General features: G+C 47.5%; 1 protein-coding gene across 1 annotated transcript in view; it reads right to left on the reverse strand.

Moving 5' to 3' along the window:
* LOC101650523 (cytochrome P450 2C23-like) overlaps positions 1-10,750 on the reverse strand; it is a 26,444-nt gene that overhangs the window by 8,740 nt on the left and 6,954 nt on the right. Inside the window, exons 3-6 of the mRNA XM_045291435.1 lie at positions 5,671-5,820; positions 3,742-3,902; positions 2,984-3,160; positions 2,396-2,573 (exon numbers count right to left, since the gene is read on the reverse strand). Coding sequence (XP_045147370.1) covers positions 2,396-2,573; positions 2,984-3,160; positions 3,742-3,902; positions 5,671-5,820 — 666 coding nt within the window. The remainder of the gene's footprint in view (positions 1-2,395; positions 2,574-2,983; positions 3,161-3,741; positions 3,903-5,670; positions 5,821-10,750) is intronic.

Consider the following 10,750-nt stretch of genomic DNA (forward strand, 5'->3'; position numbering starts at 1 on the left):
CAGGGCCAGCAGTTCAAAACCACCAGCCACTCTGTGGGAGAAAGGTGGGGCTTTCTACTCCTGTGAAGAGCTAGTGTCGGAAACTCCCAGGGGCAGTTCTACCCTGCTCTAAGGGCCGCTGTGGGTGGGCATCGACTTGCTGGCAGTGAGTTTGGCTGTTTTGGGTTGAATGTTTTTGGCTTAATAGGTTTGTTCTCTTGGACAGTTGAGGACCCAAGTGGCAGAGCTTTTGGCTTGTCCCCCAATTCTTGGCAAAGCCCCTGCAGAGAGACAATGTTGAACCCTGACTCCGGTAGGAGTCCTCCCTTTGTCAGCAGTGCCCTCTCTCCTGCACCTTTCAGAGGGCTGGCACGTCCTGTCGTTTTTAGGGCCTACTGGCTTCTGAGGGCCTGAGCTCTGAGAGTAAAGTGGGAGAAAATCCAATGAACACAAATTCAAAAAGCTTTGAATTTCAAAGGCAATTGGTGCTAGAAATCTTGCTTAGGGAAACGGATCCATTGTAAAGACTGGGAAACATAGGCCCATAGGCAGCATAACATAACTTGTTAAAAGCCACTCTCTGGTAGTGGCCGGCTCAAGATGAAAAGTCATCATGGAAAGCCACGCGTCCCTCATCTAATTCGGGTTTCTTCTTTGGCTTTGCAGCTCATAAATATGATGTGGAATTCAGAACCTCCCTCTGTTTCTAAGCTTCATCACAAGTATTGAGGTCTCAAAACACTCCTCTCTATATATTTTTAAATCATTTTATTGGGGGCTCATACAACTTTTATCCCAATCCATACACATATCATTGTGTCAAGCACACATACATTTGTTGCCCTCATCATTCTCAAAACATTTGCTTTCTGCTTGAGCCCTTGGTATCAGCTCCTCATTTTTCCCCTCCCACCCTGCTCACCTCTCCCTCATAAACCCTTGATAATTTGTAAATTATTGTTGTTTTGTCATATCTTACCCACTCCCTTCACCCACTTTTCTGTTGTCCATCCCCCAGGGAGGAGGTTATATATAGATCCTTGTATTGGTTCCCCCTTTCCAAACCACCCTCCCTCTACACTCACGTAATCACCACTCTCAGAACTGGTACTATAGGGATAATCTGTCCTGGATTCCCTGTGTTTCCAGTTCCTATCTGTACCAGGGTACACCCTCTGGTGTAGCCAGATTTGTAAGGTAGAATTGGGATCACGATAGTGGCAGGGGTGGATGGGGGGAGGAAACATCTAGGAACTAGAGGAAAGTTGTATGCTTCATCATTGCTACACTGCACCCTGACTGGCTCATCTCCTCCCACAACCCTTCTGTAAGGCGATGTCTAGTTGTCTACAAATGGGTATTGGGTCCCCAATCTGCACTCCCCCTCATTCACAACGATGTGATTGTTTGTTCTGATGATGCCTGATACTTGATTTCTTCAACACCTCGTGATCACACAGGCTGGTGTGCTTCTTCCATGTGGGCTTTGTTGCTTCTGAGGTAGATGGCCACTTCTTTGCCTTCAAGCCTTTAAGACCCCAGATGCTATATCTTTTGACAGCTGAGCACCATCAGCTTTCTTCACCACATTTGCTTATGCACCCACTTTGTCTTCAGCGATCGTGTCAGGAATGTGAGCGTCATCCAATGCCCATTTAATAGAACAAAGTATTCTTGCATTGAGGGAGTACTTGAATGGAGGCCCAGTATCCCTCTGCTACCTTAATACTAAACCTATACATATATGCACATAGATCTATTTCCCCATCCTCATATATAAATATATTATATGTACATGCCTTTATTTAGACTATAAATGCCCATTTGCCTCTTAGTTCTTTCCTCTTGTCCCACTAACATGCTCAGCCTTCATTTGGGTTTCAGTAATTCCTTTTGGTTACAGTGCCCTTGATCACGCCCTACCAGGCCTCTTACACCCTCCTCAACACTGATTTGGATCACTAGTTGTTCTCTTGTACTTGGGTTTGTTAACACCACTTCCTTTCCCCCACCCCCCCCTCCAGATTGCTCATCCAACCTATCTTATTTAGACAGACCTGCAGAGATAATAACATTCACAAAAACAAGACAGACCAAAACAAAGCAACAAAAGAAAACAAAACATCAACAGCAACACCAAAAATCCAATGACAGAAAAAAACAAAAACAAAGAAAATCCTGTAGTTAGTTCAAGGACTGTTTGTTGGCCTTAAGGAGTGTTTTCTGGTCGAGTTTGATGGGGTGCCAAGCCCTGCCCCCAAACGACTCCTCTATCTTATCAACACCATCATGGGATTCTGCTCTATAAAAATAAAACCACAGTGAACGGCCCTTTGCTTGGGGTTCTGCACGGCATCCCAGAGAAAGAGCAGCAGATACTGGCCTGTGTCTCCCCTCCGCTCTCCAGGACCCTGACCCCATCCTTCCATGGCTCTTAGGGTGTTTGATGTACCTTCCACGGCAGGGTGTTTCATTAGCAGCAGGAGCGCGAATCTCAGGGTGCTACTCGTTGTCTCTGTTCCCGCCACAAACAAATTAGATCCACAAGTTGCCAAGTTCCTCAAGTTAAATTCGGACGCCGGATTGTCTTTCTCCTGAAAGTGGGAGAGTTCACGGCCACACGAGTTAAAGACACTTCGACTCCTTTACTTTGGACATGTCATTAGGAAAGACCAACACTGAGAAAGGACATGGATGTCTGGTCAAACAGAAGGTAAGCAAAGAGGGGAGCAGATGGACTGGCTCAGCAGCCACAATCATGGCTTCACAAACCTCAGGATGATGGCACAGAACCAGGTAACACATTCTGTCCCACATCAGGCTGGCACAAGTCAGCGCTGACATGGCGGTAACTAGTAACAACATTATTAATGACAAGAGTGTCTGCTGTTGCTATGAGATACCAACATATCAAGAATTACCTACATGGTGTAATTATGCGTGCGCGTTGTACTTGCACGGAATGAGAAGGTTGGGTGCCTGGGGACGACAGCACAGAGTGTACCTGCTCCATCTTGTTCAAGAAACAGTCAATGTAGTCCCGAGGGTGGTTCGGGTCCACGGACTCTTGATGCTCCTTGACTTTCTCCATGATGAAATTTCTCATGTCCTGAGTTCTTCTTAAGAATGCTCTGTGCTCTCCAGGAAGATGTTTTATGAGTGTTGGCCAGAGATTATACAACTGAAAATGGGGAGGTAAAAAAAGTGTGTATGTGTGTATACACACACACACACACACACACAAACACACACACACACACACACACACACACAAACACACACACACACACACACACACACACAAACACACACACACAGGAAATTCAGTTTGTGAAAGGAGACCAGCGTTTGGAATGGAACGCCTAACCCTCTGAGCTATCTGACCAAGCAGCGTCCTTTCCCCAGCTTTCATAAAGAAGAGAGACTTCGATGCAAGAGAACAGCCCTTCCCATCTGCTTGCTCGGGTCTCCTCTGCCTAGCCACAGCGGAGAATAGGAGTTTAGGGTCCTTACAAGAACCCTGAGAGCAGAATGTGCTGCCTTCTTTTGTCTGAGTAAACCCATGGTGGGAGGCAGAGGGCAACCTGGCCTCGATGCTGGGCTAAGTGATGCTGACTCATCCATCTGGCCAAGACTGAGGGAAAGTGGCCTGCCCACGTTGGCACTTGGTCCATGGAGTGGGTCAGCACTCCTCACCCCTCACCCTGAAGGCATTCTGAGTCAGGAAGAGAACCCCAAGTGCAGAGACAGTCTCAGCCTCACCTGGATCCATCGAGAGTTGAAGCGCCTGAAATTTTCATTTAGCAAATTCATCAGGTACAGGAACCTCTCATCAGTGTACTGGAAACGCTCGTTGAAGAGGACGGAGCAGATCACATTACACGGAGCACAGGAGAAGATGAAGGAGGGGTCAAAGGGCTGGGCTGGTGGAAGAAAAGAACAGCTCTGACCTGGAGAAAGGGGAGCACCCTGCAGTGTCATTCCAAGCACAAGACCTCTTCTGCTCTGGGGCAGACACAGTCACGGCGACGTACGATTGGACTGCTCCTAAGACTGACCACGGTGCTCCACGAGGACACGTGACGATACACTCCAACTCACAGCGGCTCCACGTGTGTCAGAGCAGGACTGTGACCCATGGGGAGTGTAATGGCTGACTTTGGGGAGAGTTTTCAGGCCTTTAGTTCGTAGGTGAGCACATTAAGCACCTGCACCACCCAGGACTTCACCATCTACTAACAGCAGCCGTCATGTTATGCAGTGTTTACCACAGGCTGGGTCTTATGAAGCAGCCCTGGCGATGTGGCGGGCTGTTGTCTGCAAGCCCCGATGTTCAAATCCACCAGCACGCACCGTGGGAGAAAGATGGGCTTTTTACTCTCAGAAAAACAGTGACAGACTCAGAAACCACAGGGGCCGTTCTCCCCTGTCCTACAGAGGCGCTATGAGTGACATGGGGGTGAAGGCGGTGAACTTTGGAGTATTATGGACACGTTTCTATCATTCAGTCCTCGTCCTGAGGTTTGACTTGTAGCCCTATTTTTTTAGGGTGAGGAAAATGTCCTAGCGGAGCTAAGTTCCGTGTCTGAATGTCTGGACTCGTGGTGCGCAGGGAGCCCTGGGCACACAGTGTTGAAAGCAGGAGGTTGCTAACCAAGAGGACACACACCAGCCTCTCCCTAGAGGGAGCTGTGCAGTCTGCTTCCATCCAGAGTGACATCCTGGAGACGCTGTGGAACAGTGATGCTCTGTCCCCCAGGAGGCTGTGCGGTGGAATGGCCTCTCCTGGGGTGGGGCTGGGTTTGGTTTGGTAAGAGCCCCATTGGGACATCAACCAAGACAAAAGGATGCCAGAGTCCTGACTCATTATCTGCCCCACTCCTTTCTCCTCACTAACTCCCTGCATCAGAGCAGATCCTGGGCTCGGACACTCAATGGTGCCGCCGATTCTGACTCGGCCAGCATAGAACCGCCCCTGCGGGTCTCCAAGACTGGATCTTTCCTGGAGTAGAAAGAGGCGGCTTTCTCCTGAGGAGCAGCTGGTGGTTTCAAACTGCTGACCTTGCTCGCTAGCAGCTGTGCTAGATACATAATTGTTTGTCAATTTGAGGATTAAGAGTGTAGGGATGAAGCCTAGCTTGTCAATCAGATCATAGCCAATGAGGCCTCTGTGTGGGCATGGCCTTCTCCTGCGAATTCTGGGAAATCCAGTATTTTCCTCCTTGGAGGCAGGGAAGACTCTCTCCCTGCTTCACACCCTGAGAGACATAGCACCTGACAAGACACATGGACCCACCATGGTGCAGCCCAGGGCATTGGAGAAGCCATGCAGAGACCCCTGCCAGAGCTGAGATGTTTCCATTGACACTGGTCCAAAGACGTTCTACCCTCTGGCCTGTCATTGCATGTGTTTCGTGAGTCTGAAGAGGACTGTATACATTGGTTTCAGACATATGGGCTAATATCGGACTTAGGGTCTTGATCTGGACTGGGCTGGGCTGTTTTCTCAATGTTCAATTGCTCTTGTATATAAACCTCTTTCTTATACACGAGTATCTCTATGAATGTGTTTCTCTAGTCTACCTGGACTAACACAGCAGACACAGCTCCTAAGCGCCTCCCCGAGGAGGAGCGTGTAGGTCAGTGTGGGGGGACATCCTGGCTCCCAAAGGTCTGCTGAGTGAGACTCACCCTTTGTTTTCCGGAGCTCCTCCACAAGGCACCGGGCTTCCTCCTGGATCCTCTCCTCGATGCTCCTCTTCCCCATTCCAAAGTTCCTCAGGGTCAGGAGGGAGAAGCGCCGCATGTGCTTCCACCTCTCTCCTTGACTGAAAAGGATTCCTAGGGGGAAAGAGCAGAGAACCAGAAAGCACTTTGGGTCCTAGAGCCCGAGTTCCCAAGGGCCCATCTCGTGTGTCTACCTGGGTTCCCCCAGGGCCCTTATCTGGCAATTCAAGGGCAGGTGTGTTCTGTGGTTTGGACCAAGTCTGTGATACAGAAAAGCAAAGCCAAGCTCTGGTCACAACGTGGACGGATGGTAGCATTGGACAGGGGGACCATTGGCATGCGGAGCGCATTCCCACACATGGCTTTGTTCCTTCCATCTGGCTGTGTGAAAGGTCAGTACAAACGGCAGGTGAGCTCACAACACCCCTCCCCCTGGGTTTCACAGGTGATCTGTGATCTTCTCACTAAACTCACCATGCGGTTTTGCATCCTCATTTTGCTCCTGGCTCACAATTTTGTCCCTGCCCTATTTCTGTCTTCGAGTTTCTGGCTCTCCTTTCAGACGCATTTCTAAAAGCTTCTCTGGGAAGCCTTCTTGGGACTCTTCTGCAGGAGGAAATCTTCCTTAAGCTTGTTTTCCCCTTTATTTTAATGTCTCAGTGCCATTTCTCTTTTGTACCTGAATTTCCATAATTTGTTTCCTGCTGTTGTTTCTCCTCAGAGGTTTTGGTCTCTTGTAGTTAGGAATCGGACTCACCTCTCCAAATATCCCCTGGGAATCCTGACCCTTTGCCTTGCGCCTAGTTCAGCATGTTTCAATATCTGTTCAATATCCATTTTGCACCCACTAAATCAGAGAACATTTAAAAATTGTATCAATTTTCCACAATGCTGTATATTTTGGAAATTTAAGGGGTACTTAGTGAAAATGATTAAAACTGTCTTTGACCCATGGAGTGCTCTTCTAAAATTTATAGAAAGAAATATAGTTCTACAAACGTATAAAGATGGATGCTGCAATGCTATCCTTTACAATTTAAGGAAACTGTAAGCAATTTAGACAATAATAATAGGGCAATTATTTGTGCGGTTACAGTAAATCAACATTAAAAAAAATCAAACCCACTGCCCTGAAGTTGGTGCCAATCCATACAGTAAATCAACATTAAAAAAAATCAAACCCACTGCCCTGCAGTTGGTGCCAGTCCACAGTGAGTCCATAGGACAGAGGCGAAGTGCCTCACAGGGCTTCCCAGGCTGTGTCTGCGGGCGGAAGCAGACCACCACATCGTCCGCCCTCAGACAAGCTGGTGGGGTCAAACCGTCCACCTTCCAGTTAATAGGCAAGTGCTTCAACCATTGAACCACCAGGGCTCCTCAGTCAACACTTTCAAAACCCACTGCCTTTGAATTGATTCTGACTCCTGGCGACTCTACAGAGCAGAGCAGAGCTGCTGCCCAGGGTTTCCAAGGCTGTAATGCTCATGGGTGTAAACGGGCTCATCTGTGGGAAACAGAAAGATTTCTCCCAAGTTGTCTCCCCCAAATATATATATGCCAAACTTAGCTGTTTGCCACGCATGGTAAATGACTGTACACTTGGAGGTCAATGAAAGGAGGTCAGAGGTTATTCTCCCTAAGAGTATCAGCCATCTAGAACAACCAGACTGTATAGTCTGACCCACCTTAAGTAGGGCCCACGCCCTTCTGATAAGGATAGTAGTAGAGAGCCCAGGGAGGTCAAGCCCACTGAAGGGTGACCACGGTTACGCCCCCATCATGAATGTAGGGTCTGCCCTTGTCACATGTAGACCTTTAGTCCCTCCCCTTCCTATTCTGTGTACATCCCTAGCTCATTCCCTTCCTGTTACACTTATGCCTATTATACAACCCCTTCCTGTGATGTATGTCTTTACCTGCAATTAGGGGACATGCACACCCCTAAAATATATATAGGCCTTGGTTAGTAATAAATCATGCTCTCTCCTGCCCTCTCTGCCCCATGCTATGCGCGGACCGGGCTGTTGAGAACATGGCCATCTAGGAGGTGAGCATGCTACCATGAAATGTGTCAGATTCCTTTATTTTATTCTCTTTCTCACATTTCTCCCATTCCTCTATGACTTTACTATAATCTTAATATATCTTAACCGTACAATTGTACTTACTGAACCCGTGATTCGTTGTGAGGGGCTGGTTCCCCCCACTCATCTGGCTCCCATGAATCGACTTGTGGGTTTGAACCACCAACTTCCAGCTAACAACACAGTGCTCAGCCACAGTACACCCAGGCACCTCCAAGTCAGCATTAGTCATCAACAAACTAAGCAGCCCTGAAAAAGGATGATTCTGAAAGCGATGTAGAAATATACGAAATGACAGGAGTATCCTAAATGAGATCAGTTTGCAAACATTTCTGTGTACCATCACTACAGCTGTGTGAGATGTATGGCAACATCTGGAAGATGATACGTACAAAGAGCTGTGTGCAGTGTGTTGTGGCAGAATACTTAGTGCTTGTGGCCTCTACACTTAGACAGTGCATTCAAATCTCTGCTCCCAGACTTTCTATGATGGGCAACTCTGTTTACTCCTGTTGCCTCAGCTTCTGCATCTGTGTGGAAATTAAAAAGACCTTTATGGGACCACTGTATTGACTAAATACGATAATGTCCACAAAATAGTCTATTATGTATCTGGCATATAAAAATACTGAATGAATGTTAATGGTAAAATTATAGCTATTGTTATTTTTTCGGTTTAGTTTTTACAAAAAATGCTTGAACATGACAAACATTTTGTTATAGTCACAAATTCTGAGGGTCAGTAATTTGGACAGGGCTCAGCAGGGATGGTTTGTCCTGTCTCCACATGGTCCGGAGCCTTGGTTGGGCCTTGATTCTCTAGTTTGGGAGTCATGAGACAGCTTGACAGTTATCACTCCATGATATAACCATCTCCATGATAAGATTTGCTATGAACTGCCAATCACTTGACATGGAGTTTCCTCAGTAGTTTGGCCTACATCCAACATGAGGGGACACTTAAAAGTTAATGGAAAAATGGAATTAAAAACATGGAATTTCCCCACCAACGTGTGAAGTCCCTTCCTATATGTGAACTCTGGCAAAGTCCACCAGCCTTTTGCTCGATCTAAATCCCGCATCTGGCCCATCATCTGACACCTGGGTTTTGAGACTTGAGACGGTGGCCTATTGTATTGCCCACCAATGTCAGGACGGATCCGCCTCGGCGGCCCATGAGCCAGCAGCCTGCTGCCTGACCTGCCAATCTAGGTTCATGCACTCGTTGCAGAGACAGGTTCACGCAGGCTTTCTTTGGAGTAAACCTGGGCATCCCTGAACCGGGACTGCAGCTGCGATGCCTTTTTATTTACCCTTGTGACACATAGTATGTACATATCGCATCAGTTTCTTAGTTACATGAGCGCATGTCCAGTCTTGGTGGCTTAATAGTTACACATTGGGCCCAGCTGAGGCAGTTGATTGGATCATCTCCACGTGGCCTCTCCTGTGACTTGGGGCTCCCCACACCAGGACAGCTGGGTTCCAAGCAAGAGTATCTGGAAAACGTGGCAGCTTCTGTGAGCTCTCTTGGAAAGTTCACTCTCTAAGCCAGTGGTTCTCATCCTTCGTTATGCCACGACCCTTTTATACAGTTCCTCTGTTATGGTGACCCTCAACCATAAAATTATTTTCATTTCTACTTCATAACTGTAATTTTCCTATTGTTATGAATTGGGCAACCTCTGTAAATGGGTCCTTTGAGCCCCAAGGGGTCACGACCCACAGGTCGAGAACTGCTGATCTAGATGCACCCTTGTGGGTTGCCAAGTGAATGCAGTCCAAGCCACATGGACAGGCTACATGTCGTCCTTCCCATTGACAGCCTCAGCTGAGCTCAGCCCTTGGGTCAGCCCAGGCCAGAAGCCAGACTTGTCAGTTGAGAAGCCTGCACATGGCTTCGGCCCTCAGTAGTCTGAATCACACTCAGCTGTTCAATTTGGGAAGAGTGTGAGCAGAGAAAGGCGATTTCCCCTGATGGAATTCCCAACCCATAGAATGTGCGAGCACAACGCAATGGTTGCATCCTTGCCTCTTCGACGTTTTCTGGCTGTTCTTACCCCACACCGACGTGGCTCTGCTTTGGGCAGTCGAGCGCTTCATGCTCCGCATCCACACATCGCTCAAATGCACCCGTCTGCTTTGGTCCTCCCCATCCCAGGTCCAACTCACTCATGCATATGACGTAAACGATCTGCACAATTTATTTTTAAATAGATCGCTTCAGTGCTTTCCAACAAGGTTGTTGTATTGGCACTCCCTGTGTAAGGATTGTATGTCTCTTTATTTATACTTTTTTTCTTTAAAAAATAATTTTATTGGGGGCTCATTCAACTCGTATCATAATCCATCCATCCATCCATCGCGTCAAACACATTGGTACATTTGTTGCCATCATCAGTCTCAAATAATTTGCTTTCAGCTTCAGCCCTTGGTATCATGTCCTCATTTCCCCCTCCCTCCCCCACCCTCCCTACTCACGAACCCTTGATAATTTATAAATTATTATTATTTTGTCATGTTTTACACTCTCCGAAGGCTCCTTTCACTCATTTGATGGTTTTCGGTCCCCCAGGAAGGGGGTTATATGTAGATCCTTGTGTTCAGTTCCCCTTTTCTACCCTACCTTCCCCTTCCCCTCCTGCTATTGCAAGTCTCATTATTGGTCCTGAGGGGTTTATCTGTCCCGAATTCCCTGTGTTTCTAGCTCTGATCTGTACCAGTGTACAATATCTGGTCTAGCCGGATTTGTAAGGTAGAATTGGGGTCATGATAGTGGGGGGAAGGAAGCATAAAAGAACTAAAGGAAAGTTGTATGTTTCATTGGTTCTATACTGCCCCTTGACTAACTCCTCTTCTCCCTGAGACCCTCTGTTAGGGGATGTCCTGTTGCCTACAGATGGGCTTTGGGTTTCTATTCCACTCTGCACTCCCCCTCGTTCACAATGATATGATCTTTT

Source organism: Echinops telfairi, unplaced genomic scaffold (genome assembly GCF_000313985.2).
Source record: "Echinops telfairi isolate 266 unplaced genomic scaffold, ASM31398v2 ScPeMD7_70;HRSCAF=299, whole genome shotgun sequence".
In the NCBI taxonomy this organism is placed as follows: Eukaryota; Metazoa; Chordata; class Mammalia; order Afrosoricida; family Tenrecidae; genus Echinops; species Echinops telfairi.